Source organism: Gorilla gorilla, chromosome 21 (assembly GCF_029281585.2).
Source record: "Gorilla gorilla gorilla isolate KB3781 chromosome 21, NHGRI_mGorGor1-v2.1_pri, whole genome shotgun sequence".
Taxonomy (NCBI): Eukaryota; Metazoa; Chordata; class Mammalia; order Primates; family Hominidae; genus Gorilla; species Gorilla gorilla.
The window spans coordinates 62,443,954-62,457,698 of NC_073245.2; the positions used below are offsets into that span (position 1 = coordinate 62,443,954).

A 13,745-nucleotide genomic window follows, 5' to 3' on the forward strand; every position below is an offset into this window, starting at 1 on the left:
ATCTTGGCTCACCGCAGCCTCTGCTCCCCTTCCTGGGCTCAAGTGATTCTCCTGCCTCAGCCTCCTGAGTAGCTGGGATTACAGGGTCGTGCCACTGCGCCTGGCTAATTTTTGTATTTTTACTAGAGATGGGGTTTCACCATGTTGGCCAGGCCGGTCTTGAACTCCTGACCTCAAATGATCCACCCGCCTCAGCCTCCCAAAGTGCTGGGATTACAGGCGTGAGCCACCACGCCTGGCTGGCTTAAGTCTTAAGCAGCAGCTTCCACTTTTGTGTTCTGGGGGAGGCCAGCAGCTGTGTAAGAAGTCTGTGCTGGTTGCAAAAAGTGCAAGGTTTAAAAAAAAAAAAAAAAAAAAAAGACTGTGCTGAGGAGACCACATGGAAAGGCGGTGAGGCAAGAGAGGCCAGGAGGAGAGGCTACTTGAAGGGACAACTTGCAGCATGTGCAGAGGCCACATGGGGAGAAAGAAACTGCCAGAGGGAGCACTGAGGAATGAACTAAGGCAGCAGACACATGGTCCAGCCAGCCATCCGCCACTCGGGCCAGCCGTGAGTTGCCACACGTGGAGCACAGAAGCCACTGTGGACGCTTGGAGCAGAGACAAGCCGTCCCCTCATGCTCTGTCCTAATTCCTCACCTACAGGATCGTGAGCAAATATATTGGTGGTTATTTTAAGCCCTTAAAAAACAGAATTACTGGCCGGGCATGGTAGCTCACGCCTGTAATCCCAACACTTTGGGAGGCCGAGGTGGGTGGATCACTTGAGGTCAGGAGTTCAAGACTAGCCTGACCTACATGGCAAAACCCTGTCTCTACTAAAAATACAAAAATTTTTTATTTTGTATTTTTAGGGCGTGGCGGCACACATCTGTAATCCAGCTATTTGGGAGGCTAAGGCATGAGGGCTGCTTGAACCTGGGAAGTGGAATTTGCAGTGAGCTGAGATCTGAGATCATGCCACTGCACTCCAGCCTGGGCAACAAAGTGAGACTCTGTTTCGAAAAAAAAAAAAAAAAAAAAAAGGAATTACTATATAATCCAGTAACCCCACCACTGGGTATATATCCCATGGAAATGAATCTAATGTGTTGAAGAAATATCTGCGCTTGCACATATCCCATGGAAATGCATCTAGTATGTTGAAGAAATATCTGCGCTTGCACGGTTATTGCAGCATTATTCACTAAGTTTTGAGGTGCAGTGTTACATGGTGGCAGCCAGAACCCCCGGCCCTGGGATACTACTGTTGCTGGTTTCTTATGACCCTTCCAGCATGAGCCTCTGCATCCTCAAATACATGAAGCTGGGTGTGGTGGCGCACGTCTGCAGTCCCAGCTACTCAGGCGGCTGAGGTGGGAGGATCACCAGACCCAGGAATTTGTGTGCTATGATCTCCCTGTGAACAGCTACTGTGGTCCAGCCTGGGCGATACAGTGAGACCCTGTTTCTAAACAGATAAACAAACCAAAAAGAATACGTGAGTACATTTCCACTCCTCCCCTCATTTATGTGGGGTTCGCACACCACACATCCGGCCTGCTCTTGGCTTTTATTTTTTTTCCAGTTAATGATAGATCTTGGAGATTGTTCTAGATGTGTACTGTTCAATATAGTAGTCGCTAGTCCAGGAGGTGATTTAAATTTATTTTTAAAAATTAAATTTTTATGTATTTTTTTAAAATAGAGCACTCCTCCTGCCTCAGCCTCCCAAGTAGCTGGGACTACAGGCACACACCACCATGCCCGGCTAATTTTTTTTTTTTTTTTTTTTTTAAGATGGAGTCTCACTCTGTTGCCCAGGCTGGAGTGCAGTGGTGCGATCTCGGCTCACTGCAACCTCTGCCGCCCGGGTTCAAGTGATTCTCCTGCCTCAGCCTCCCGAGTAGCTGGGATTACAGGCACCTGCCACTGTGCCTGGCTAATTTTTGTGGGTTTTATTTAGTAGAGACGGAGTTTCACCATCTTGGCCAGGCTGGTCTTGAACTCCTGACCTCAAGATCCACCCGCCTTGGCCTCCCAAAGTGCTGGGATTACAGCTGTGAGCCACTGCACCCAGCCTTAATTTAAATTTAAATACAATTCAATAAAATTAAAAATTCAGTTCCTCAAGTACACTAGCCACATTTCAGGAATTCAATAGACACACATGGCTGATAGCTGCCGTATGATACAACCCAGATAGAGAACATGTCCATCATTCTAGAAGGTTCTCTTGGACAGTGCTGGTCTAAGTCCTCTCCCATGGAGCTACCTCATTCTTCTTAGTGTTCTTTGGTAATGACAGCCACTGACGTTACCTCACAAGCTTTTGCTATTGCAAAGCATTTGCCGTTGTCCATTTGTCTTTAAGCAAGTGTGAGTGTCTTGGTGGCATAAATGCCTTGCATTTCTGGGTCCAGTGACATTTCCCATTTTGTTTTTTTCTTTTTTCTTTTTTTAATATTTTAATTATTTTTTAAATTATACTTTAAGTTTTAGGGTACATGTGCACAACGTGCAGGTTAGTTACATATGTATACGTGTGCCATGTTGGTGTGCTGCACCCAGTAACTCGTCATTTAACATTAGGTATATCTCCAAATGCTATCCCTCCTCCCTTCCCCCACCCCACAACAGGCCCCGGTGTGTGATGTTCCCCTTCCTGTGTCCATGTGTTCTCATTGTTCAATTTCCACCTATGAGTGAGAATATGCCGTGTTTGGCTTTTTGTCCTTGCAATAGTTTGCTGAGAATGATGGTTTCCAGCTTCATCCATGTCACTACAAAGGACATGAACTCTCATTTTTTATGGCTGTGACATTTCCCATTTTGATGGGCATGGCCAGATTAGAACTGGAGGTTATACCACTTTGCACAACGACTGAAACTGTAAGAGTGCCTGTTTTTCCACACCATCAACACTGCGTGTCATTCACATTTTAAAAACGTTTTAGCTAATGGCAAAGGTTTTCAAGACAAACGTGACTTTACCAGGCCCCTGCCCTGCCTGTTGCCTCTCAAGTCACAATGCCAGTGGACATCTTTCTCTGTCCACAGGTGAAGATCCATCTTTCGTTTGTTTGTTAGAAATGAGAGGCCGGGCGTGGTGGCTCACGCCTGTAATCCCAGCACTTTGGGAGGCCGAGGCGGGTGGATCAGGAGGTCAGGAGATCGAGACCACGGTGAAACTCCGTCTCTACTAAAAATACAAAAGATTAGCTGGGCGCAGTGGCGGGCGCCTGTAGTCCCAGCTACTTGGGAGGCTGAGGCAGAAGAATGGCGTGAACCCTGAAGGCGGAGCTTGCAGTGAGCCGAGATCGTGCCACTGCACTCCAGCCTGGGCGACAGAGCGAGACTCCGTCTCAAAAAAAAAAAAAAAAAAAAAAAAAGAGATCTTACTGTATTGCCCAGGCTGGTCTTGAACTCCTGGGCTCAAGGGATCCTCCTGCCTCGGCCTCCCAAAGTGCTGGGATTACAGGTGTGAACCACTGCGCCTGGCCCACGTTGGCCTTTTTTTTCAAATTGTGGTAAAATATGCAGAACATAAAACTTACCATATTAACCATTTTAAGTGCACAGTCTGGTGCCATTAAGGACATTCACGCTGTTGGGTAATCGTCACCACCATCCATCTCCAGAACTCTTTCCATCTTCCCAAAGATGGAACTCTATATCCATTAAACAAGAACTTCCTCCTACCTCAGCTCCTGGCAACCACTGTTCTATTTTCTGTCTTTATGAATCTGACTACTCAAGGCACTTCATGTAAGTGGTATCACGCAGTATTTGCCCTTTTGTGACTGGCTTATTTCACTCAGCACAATATCCTTAAGGTTCGTCCGTGTTGTAGCCTGTGTCAGAATCTCCTTACTTTTTAAGGCTAAATAATATTCTATTGTACAGACACACCACATTTTGTCCATTCGTCCATCGATGGACACGGGTTGCTTCCACCTCTTTTTTTTTTTTTTTTTTAAGTCGGCGTCTTGCTCTATCACCTAGGCTGGAGTGCAGTGGTGCGATCTCGGCTCACTGCAACCTCTGCCTCCCGGGTTCAAGTGATTCTCTTGTCTCAGCCTCCCAAGTAGCAGGGATTACAGGCGCCCGCCACCACACCCAGCTAATTGCTTCCACCTTTTGGCTATTGTGAAGAAGGCTGCTATGAATGTGAGTGTACAAATATCTCTTCAAGATCTTGCTTTCAATTCGTTCGGATACACACCCAGAAATAAAATTGCTGGGTCATTTGGTAATTCTATTTTTAATTTTTTGAGGAACAGCCATACCGTTTCCCACAGTAGCTACACAAGCGTTCCAATTTCTACACATCCTTCCCAACGCAGCAGCCATCCTAATGGGCGTAAGGTGGTATCTCATTGTGTTTTATTCCTTTTATTTTTAGTTGACACATAATTGTACATGTTCATGGGTTACAGAATGATATTTCAATACATGTATACAACGTGTAATAATCAAATCTGGGTAATTACGATATCCATGACCTCAAGCGTTTATCATTTCTTTGTGTCAGGAACATTCAAAATCCTCTCTTCTCATTGCGTTTTGTTTGTTTGTTTTTTAGATGGAGTCTCACTCTGTTGCCCAGGCTGGAGTGCAGTGGCGTGATCTTGGCTTGCTGCAACCTCCACCTCCCAGGTTCAAGTGATTCTCCTGCCTCGGCCTCCCAAGTAGCTGGGACTATACGCACGTACCACCACGCCCAGCTAATTTTTGTATTTTTAGTGGAGACGGGGTTTCACCATGTCGGCCAGGCTGGTCTCCAACTCTTGACCTCAGGTGATCCACCGAAGTGTTGGGCCTCATTGCAGTTTTGGTTTGTATTTCCTTAATGGTTAGTGATGTTGAGTATCTTATCATGTGATTATTAGCCATTCACAGTTTTCTTTGGAGAAATGTTTATTCAAGTCCTTTGCCCATTTTCAATTGAGTTGTTTTTATTGCTGTTGAGTTGTAAAAGTTCTTTATGTATTCTGGATATGAACCCCTTATCAGATATATGATTTGCAAATATTTTCTCCCATTCCATGTTTCCATGTTCCTTTTTTTTTTTTTTTTTTTTTTGGAGGCAGAGTCTCGCTTTGTCACCCAGGTTGGAGTGCAGAGGCACAATTTCGGCTCACTGCAACCTCCGCCTCCCAGGTTCAAGTGATTCTCATGTCTCAGCCTCCTGAGTAGCTGGGATTACAGATGCACGCCACCATGCCTGGCCATTTTTTTTTTTTTTAATTTTTAGTAGAGATGGGGTTTCACCATGTTGGCCAGGCTGGTCTCAGACTCCTGACCTCAAGTAATCCACCCACCTCAGCCTCCCAAAGTGCTAGGATTGCAGGCATGAGCCGCTGTGCCTGGCCAGCCCCCACTATTTCTATGACACAAATTCTTGCTACTCTCCGTCATCACCAAAACTACGTGCTCCTACCTCAGGGCCTTTGCACTTGCTGTTCCCTTTGTGTGGTCCAAGGTCCCCCAGATACCTGCTTCACCACATTCAGGTTTTTGCTTAAATGTCACCTCAGTGAGGTCTTCCCTGACTACTCTAACATAAAGTTAAAATCAACTCCCCCAGCTTGGGCAATATAATGAGACCTGATCTCTACAAAACATTAAAAAATCAGCTGGGCGTGGTGGCATGCCCCTGTGGTCCCAGCTACTTGGGAGGTTGAGGTGGGAGGATCACCTGAGCCCAAGAAGCAGAGGCTGCAGTGAGCAGAGATCGTGCCACTGCACTCCAGCAGTGACACCCTGTCTCAAAAAACAAACAAAAAACCCCAGAAAACAAAAAATCAAATCTCCCAGAACTCCTGCTCTGCTCCCCTGCTGTATTTTCCTCCATAGTGCTGACCAGAATCTAACACAATCTATACTTTAATCATTGATCTTGTTTAGTGCTTGTCTTCCCCCAGGAGAATTTCAGCTCCACGAGAACAGGAATTGCTTGTCTTGTCCATGAATGTGTCTTTAGGGCCGGAATTACAGCATGTGCCAAGGAACATTCGATAAATGTGAAGGTTGAGCACTGTTTTCTGTTCGTTGGACACTCTGGTTCCTCTCGGCGGCCTGCTGATGCCCTGTGTGCATCTATCACATCCATGGCACCGGCCTTTCCTGATCCCCGAGCAAGGGCGCCCAGCGGATCTTCACGCATGTGAATGGCTCCTGCAGTCCCAGAACCTGCCACCTGGGGGCAGTATATACTCAGGCAAGTTTCACTACCAGTCCTGAGCACCTCCCGTCTCCAAAATCCTGGATCTCAGAACCTCGGAGCCTGGCAGCCCTTGGGGATCTATCTCTGCCAGCCCCATTTGGCAGATGGGGAAACTGAGGCCTCAGAGAGGAGGCATGATGGGGAAAATCTCAAACATTGGAATCAGGGAATCTGGCTTTTAAGTCTGGCTCTTTTACCCATTCACAAGGGTACAAGGGGGATTTGGAAGGGGAAGTAGGAAGTTCTAATCCTCTTCGGGCCTCAGTTTCCCCATCTGCCTGCTTTGTGGGGTGAAAGGGACATCTGATTAACTCTAATGTGTCGGGGAAGGCCAGCAGTGAGGGGTAACAGCAGGCCCAGAATCCCAGATAGAATATTATCACCCCATTTTATATACCAGGGACTGAGGCCCAGAGGGGACACCAGACACGGCCAGAGAGCCACAGCATGGAAGGCACAGGGCAGCATGAAAGGCCATCCCCCTGCCATCCCCCTGCCCCATGCTCACTAGAGACACCCCCCCATTCACGTTCCGATGGTTCACCTTTCCGCCATATTTTCCCACCTGCTGGCTGATTTCTAAGCCCTTTTGCAGAACACTCTCTGTCAAAGCAGCCACGTGGATCTCCCCTTGGCAAGTCGCCTCAGTTTTCTCCTCTTGAAAATGGGATAGGGAAAAGCTGCAGAGATGGGGAGGAGGAATTGTGAAAAGCAGTTTGGGGGCAGAGGAGGACGTGTGTCCCAGGTAGGAAAGTGCCTGTTCTCTCCCCGCCCCCGCCTGGCTCCTGCCCACCACCATGTGGCCACGTGGGCCCAGCCCACAGCTTCAGGTTTTAAAAGAGGAGCTGGAAACTTGAATTTTGATGTGAAATCTCCTGATTTTTAAATGTTGGCAATAAATTCACTTAAACACACACACATCAAGCAAAACGCTATGGGGTCAAACTGAACACATCTGTGGTCTCGATTTGGCCACTGGCTGCCAGTTTGAGATCCTTTCCGGCTCTAGGTTCTGAGGGCAGGTGACTGGGAGAGGTGGTGCCAGGGGGATCCTGGTTTCCTGTGCCCACACAGCCACTCATGTACTCTGGGCCTCTGGGCTGTGGTGGTTCAAGCTCCCACTATCCCCACTTCTTGGGGAAAGGCTGAACAGTACTGGGGTGGGGGTGGGGGAGCAGCAGGCGGGGCCTGTTGAGCAAGAGCCTTGTAAAAACAAGGGCTTACGTCATCCTAGCTTGCAGCTTCCCTGCAGGACACCTGGGTCGGCACCAGGGTGGGACCTGCTCTGAGAAGGGATGGGTCATCCCCAGCAGGGGGTGGATGGTGGGGAAGGGTGGCAAGCATGTTCCACCCCAGAGGCCAGAGGGCCTAGACCCCTGCTGGGGCTGAGTCTGGTCTTTGGGGGCTGGCCTGCAAGGTCCGAGTAACACCTTAACGCACTGTGTGACCCCAGGTCTACCCTTCTCTGGGCCTCAGTTCTTCTATCCAGAAGATGGGACTCATATTGCCAGGCCTGTTATGACAAACCCAAGAGGGAAAGTCGGACTGGAAAGATTTTATTCCTTCTCATCCTTTCATGTGACCTGAGCAGACACACTTAGCTCTTCTGGGCCTCAGTTTCCTCATCTATAAAGTGGAGATAATGATAAGACTGTGGCCTGGCGCAGTGGCTCACACCTGTAATCTCAGCACTTTGGGAGGCTGAGGCAAGAGGGCCACTTGAGGCCAGGCGTTCGAGAAACGCCTGAGCAACAGAGTGAGACATATCCATCTCTACAAAACATTGAAAAATATGAAAAAAGAAGAAAAAAGACCTGCCTCCTACAAATTATCAGTAGGATTAAATGAGTTAATACATGCAAAGAGCTTGGAATGTGGTTCAGAGAAGGTAGAAGTTTGGCCTAAGAACACACAGCAAATCCTCCAATTAGCTTCAGTTCCCCCAAATCTCCCTGCATCTCTTCAGAATCCAGAAGGGGAACGTGGGCGAGTGCTGTGGTTCAGAGAGGGGAGCCATTTTGCCTAAGGTCACACAGCCCAGCTAACGAGGAACCTCTCCTTCTTCTCAGCCTCCTCCATTTATTCACTCACCATTCATCGAGCACCTTCTATGTACCAGGCTCTGTTCTAGGCACCAGGGACACAGTAGAAGGCCGTGGGGACAGACAGCAAGACGGGCAGGCAAGATAATTCTGACTATAATGAGAACGGTGATGGAAATGAAGCAGGGGTGTGAGAGGAGTGACTGAGGGCCTAGACTTCCCATGGGAAGGTCAGGGAGGGTTTCCTGGAGGAGGCAGCTTTTGGGCTGAGACCTGAGGAGCTGCCTTGGGCAGAGGTGGGGTGACAGTGTTCTTGGTGCACAGGGAACAGCAAATGCATTCCTTCACTGGTAAATGTTGAGGGTGCTGTGCTCAGGAGTCCCTCGTGGGCCAGCCCTCCCCAAGTGGCAGCCTGCAGGGAGACTGAGGTAGACAGCTAGGATAATGGTGGCTGGCGATACGGAAGGAAATTCACTAGCAGGTGGGACAGGGAGGGCCTCTCAGAAGCCGTGGCCTCTAGCTCAGCCCTGAGTGTCCCATTTTGCAGTGAGGAAGGGCTGGCCGGGTGGCCCTGGGGAAGCTGCCGCACCCCTCTGGGCCTTGATCCCTCCCCAGCCCAGAGGCTGCTGGGAAGACCCAGAAAGCCAGCAGGCTGGGCCAGTGTTTTATCCCCTCCCTCCTACCCACCAAGGGTGCCCAGAGATGTCATTTCTCCAGCTCTTGGGGGCGGAGGTCACCCCAGCTCAGCAGATAACACCAAAGGTTGAGCAATGCCCGCCTGCCCGCTGGGGCCAGGGCTGGGGTCAGTGGGCTGGGGGTCAGCCCCTGGCAGGCTGGGAGCTCCTGCCTAGGTGGCCTGGGCTAGGAGTGGCAGAGAGGTGGGCCCAGGGAGCTGCCCCAATGGCCTAGGAATGGGTCCGGGAGGGCAAAGGGCCCTCTAACCTGAGCCTGCCCAGCAGAGGCGGGCAAGTGGTCAGAAGGTCTTGGGCCTGTGTTCAAGTCCAGGCAGGCCGTTGTCGCTTTCCCACCTGTGAAATGGCAGCAGCAAAAGCATCTTCCTGGTGGGGTGAAAAAAGTTGAACCTCGGGGTCCAGGCCCACCCTGAGCACAGGGCAGGGACTTGGTAAAAACTTATCTTTCTCTTTCCTTCTCTTTCCTGCATACCACCCCCCTCCCGTGAGGCCTCGCTTAAGTCCCTCCCTAGCAAGTTCAGAAACAGAAGTTTTTGGCCTCTGGGACTGGCAATAGGTCTTAGGGCTCAGATGAGGGCATTTTGTTTGGGATGAATGGGGGACATGCGGCCATGTGACCTTGGTATGCCATGCCATGCTCCCTCTGGGCCTCCACTGGCACAATCCGTGGGGGTCCCTTTCTCTCTGATGTGCAGCCCACAACGTAAACCTTGGGTTTGGGAGTCTGGTGGGAACAATGCCACCACCACTAACAGTAGCGACACCCTTCATGGATTGCAGCTAGGAGAAGTGAAGTGACTCACCCAAGGTCACACAGTGTGGCAGGGCCGAGCACCCCCCGCCCCTGCCCCATCCCAGGGCCCAGGTCGGGTGGCGCGGCGCGGGGCAAGAGAAGACCCGGGCGTGTCCAAGCCTCGAGCAGGCGGCAGGTGTGGTGGGCGGGGCTAGGGGCGGGGCTCCGTAGACCAGGGTCCAGCCCCAAGGGGAGCGCGATCCTGCCCGGTCGCCCCGACCCCCGGGGTCCTCATATTGGCGGTGGCTTAAGAGGGGAGTCGTCACAGGCGTGGAGTCTTCTTTTTAAAGCCGGGGACCTGGGGAGGAGGTGGGAGTTTACGGGAGGAATGGCCACGGAGATGGGTCGCTTCTCCTGGAGCTAGAGCTGCAGGCTGGGGTCTCCAGGGTTCGGCCCGGGGAGCCGACCCTGGTCGGCCGTCGGGGCTCTGCTCGGCCCTCCTGAAATCTCCGCCTCCTCCAGCAGGGGGCGGGCCGGGGCCGCGTCTCGGGGGGAAGGCGATCAGGTCGCCCCCTCCTCCGATTCCCCCGCCTTCCAGGACAGCCTCCAGCCCAGAGGGGCGGTCCGGGGGCGGGGTCGCACCGCCCCCTCTCGCTCCCAATCCCGGGGCGGCCGGGCGGCCGGGCGGCCGGGCGGGGGTGGGCAGGGGGCGTGAGGCCGCCCCCTGCGTTCCGGGGGTCCCCCGAAAACGCGCTCCGGGTGCCCGGTCCCTCCGCTGCGCCCTGCCGCCGTCCTCCCGGGGGTCTCAGGCGGCCGCGGCCGTGTCCTTCGCGTCCCGGCGGCGCGGCGGGAGGGGCCGGCGTGACGCAGCGGTTGCTACGGGCCGCCCTTATAAATAACCGGGCTCAGGAGAAACTTTAGCGAGTCAGAGCCGCGCACGGGACTGGGAAGGGGACCCACCCGAGGGTCCAGCCACCAGCCCCCGCACTAATAGCGGCCACCCCGGCAGCGGCGGCAGCAGCAGCAGCGACGCAGCGGCGACAGCTCAGAGCAGGGAGGCCGCGCCACCTGCGGGCCGGCCGGAGCGGGCAGCCCCAGGCCCCCTCCCCGGGCACCCGCGTTCATGCAACGCCTGGTGGCCTGGGACCCAGCATGTCTCCCCCTGCCGCCGCCGCCGCCTGCCTTTAAATCCATGGAAGTGGCCAACTTCTACTACGAGGCGGACTGCTTGGCTGCTGCGTACGGCGGCAAGGCGGCCCCCGCGGCGCCCCCCGCGGCCAGACCCGGGCCGCGCCCCCCCGCCGGCGAGCTGGGCAGCATCGGCGACCACGAGCGCGCCATCGACTTCAGCCCGTACCTGGAGCCGCTGGGCGCGCCGCAGGCCCCGGCGCCCGCCACGGCCACGGACACCTTCGAGGCGGCTCCGCCCGCGCCCGCCCCCGCGCCCGCCTCCTCCGGGCAGCACCACGACTTCCTCTCCGACCTCTTCTCCGACGACTACGGGGGCAAGAACTGCAAGAAGCCGGCCGAGTACGGCTACGTGAGCCTGGGGCGCCTGGGGGCCGCCAAGGGCGCGCTGCACCCCGGCTGCTTCGCGCCCCTGCACCCACCGCCCCCACCGCCGCCGCCGCCCGCCGAGCTCAAGGCGGAGCCGGGCTTCGAGCCCGCGGACTGCAAGCGGAAGGAGGAGGCTGGGGCGCCGGGCGGCGGCGCAGGCATGGCGGCGGGCTTCCCGTACGCGCTGCGCGCTTACCTCGGCTACCAGGCGGTGCCGAGCGGCAGCAGCGGGAGCCTCTCCACGTCCTCGTCGTCCAGCCCGCCCGGCACGCCGAGCCCCGCTGACGCCAAGGCGCCCCCGACCGCCTGCTACGCGGGGGCCGCGCCGGCGCCCTCGCAGGTCAAGAGCAAGGCCAAGAAGACCGTGGACAAGCACAGCGACGAGTACAAGATCCGGCGCGAGCGCAACAACATCGCCGTGCGCAAGAGCCGCGACAAGGCCAAGATGCGCAACCTGGAGACGCAGCACAAGGTCCTGGAGCTCACGGCCGAGAACGAGCGGCTGCAGAAGAAGGTGGAGCAGCTGTCGCGCGAGCTCAGCACCCTGCGGAACTTGTTCAAGCAGCTGCCCGAGCCCCTGCTCGCCTCCACCGGCCACTGCTAGCGCGGCCCCCGCGCGCGTCCCCCTGCCGGCCGGGGCTGAGACTCCGGGGAGCGCCCGCGCCCGCGCCCTCACCCGCGCCCTCGCCGCCGCCCCCGGCGGCGCCGGCAAAACTTTGGCACTGGGGCACTTGGCAGCGCGGGGAGCCCGTCGGTAATTTTAATATTTTATTATATATATATATCTATATTTTTGTCCAAACCAACCGCACATGCAGATGGGGCTCCCGCCCGTGGTGTTATTTAAAGAAGAAACGTCTATGTGTACAGATGAATGATAAACTCTCTGCTTCTCCCTCTGCCCCTCTCCAGGCGCCGGCGGGCGGGCCGGTTTCGAAGTTGATGCAATCGGTTTAAACATGGCTGAACGCGTGTGTACACGGGACTGACGCAACCCACGTGTAACTGTCAGCCGGGCCCTGAGTAATCGCTTAAAGATGTTCCTACGGGCTTGTTGCTGTTGATGTTTTGTTTTGTTTTGTTTTTTGGTCTTTTTTTGTATTATAAAAAATAATCTATTTCTATGAGAAAAGAGGCGTCTGTATATTTTGGGAATCTTTTCCGTTTCAAGCATTAAATAAGAACACTTTTAATAAACTTTTTTTTGAGAATGGTTACAAAGCCTTTTGGGGGCAGTAATTGGCTTTTGTTTTTTTTTACTTTATTTTGGATTTGTAGGATTTTGTTTTTGCGTTTCTGGTGTGTAGGGGGTTGTGTGTGGGGGGCTGCTGTTATTTTTGGAGGTTTTGGTGGTTGGATGGGGGTGTTGCAGCTGCTTTTTCTGCCTCCTCTGCTACTCCCCCTCCCACACACACAGGGTCTGCTTGAGATGGGGTTCCAGCCCCGGGGGAAAGGGGAGAAGAGTAATGGGTCAGGCATTCAGGCTGACTCAGAGCCCCTGGGCGCCGGGACGGGTGGCTGGGAACCCTGCTTGAGAAGAGATTCCGGAGCCTCTGGCTGGTCCCGAGTGTCAGGCTTGGGTTTGGAAGGGCTGGGAGGTCTGTGACCCCTGCCCTGTGTTTGGGGACTAGGTAGGCAGGCCTGTGACTGTAGGAGGAGGGGGTTCAGGTCTTGGTCCTGCTGAGCCCGAGTCAGGGCAGATGCTTTTGGTCAGTGTAGTGGGGTGGGTTGTTTAAAACACAGTTTGTGTATACATGTGTATTTTAAAGAGGGGAGCCTGGGTGTGTGGGCGAGTCTGTGTTTGTGTGTCCCTGGCCAGCAGGAGGGGAGAGGCCAGGCCAGGTGGAGAGAGGTGGGGGAGGGGTTCCCACACTTTGATTACCTTTCCTGAGGATGGAAGGCTCATCACTTGCTCTCTTTGCCCAGACTTGGACACTGAGCCCACCTCACCTGCCTGCTCAAGGTGGCTGAGCCCAGGCATAAACTTGGGGCTGCTAGCCCTGATTCCCTGGGACAGGCTCCTCTTCCCTGCCCACTGATCCCTTTGCCCCTTCCGGCTTCTCACTGCACCCCCTACTCCCATCCAGCCCTGGATGGCATTCCTGAGAGTTGAGGATGTAGATGGATGTGAGTGGATACATGTACAGCGTCCCACAGTGCCTGGCACGCAAGAAGTGTTATATAAGCGCTTGCTCTTGTTATTATTTTTTGCTGGGAAGCTGCTGGCATTTGGCACCCCAGTCTCCAGTGCAGCGCCAGTGTGGCCAGTACTTGCCAGGGGCCGGCATCTGGTAAACACTGGACCTGCCCCATCCCATTTAGACCTCACAATAACCTTTGGGAAGGTGGGGACTGTTATGACGCCTGTTTTTAGAGATGGGGAGCAGCTTTGGGCTGTCCGATCCCTATGGGCAAGACACTGGTTGGGAGTTGCCCTGCCCTGAGGAATTCAGGGGCAGCAGGCATTGTAGCCTGGTTTGCCAAGGACCTGGGGCGGTCTGGGATCTCAGGAG

The 13,745-nt window shown here is 53.8% G+C and overlaps 1 protein-coding gene across 1 annotated transcript; it reads left to right on the forward strand.

The window, feature by feature from the left end:
• The first annotated feature begins 10,329 nt into the window (after positions 1-10,329).
• Positions 10,330-12,453, forward strand: CEBPB (CCAAT enhancer binding protein beta). Its single transcript, XM_004062358.5, has one exon. The coding sequence runs from the start codon at positions 10,799-10,801 to the stop codon at positions 11,834-11,836; it is 1,038 nt and encodes a 345-aa protein (XP_004062406.1). The 5' UTR covers positions 10,330-10,798; the 3' UTR covers positions 11,837-12,453.
• The last annotated feature ends 1,292 nt before the right edge of the window (positions 12,454-13,745 follow it).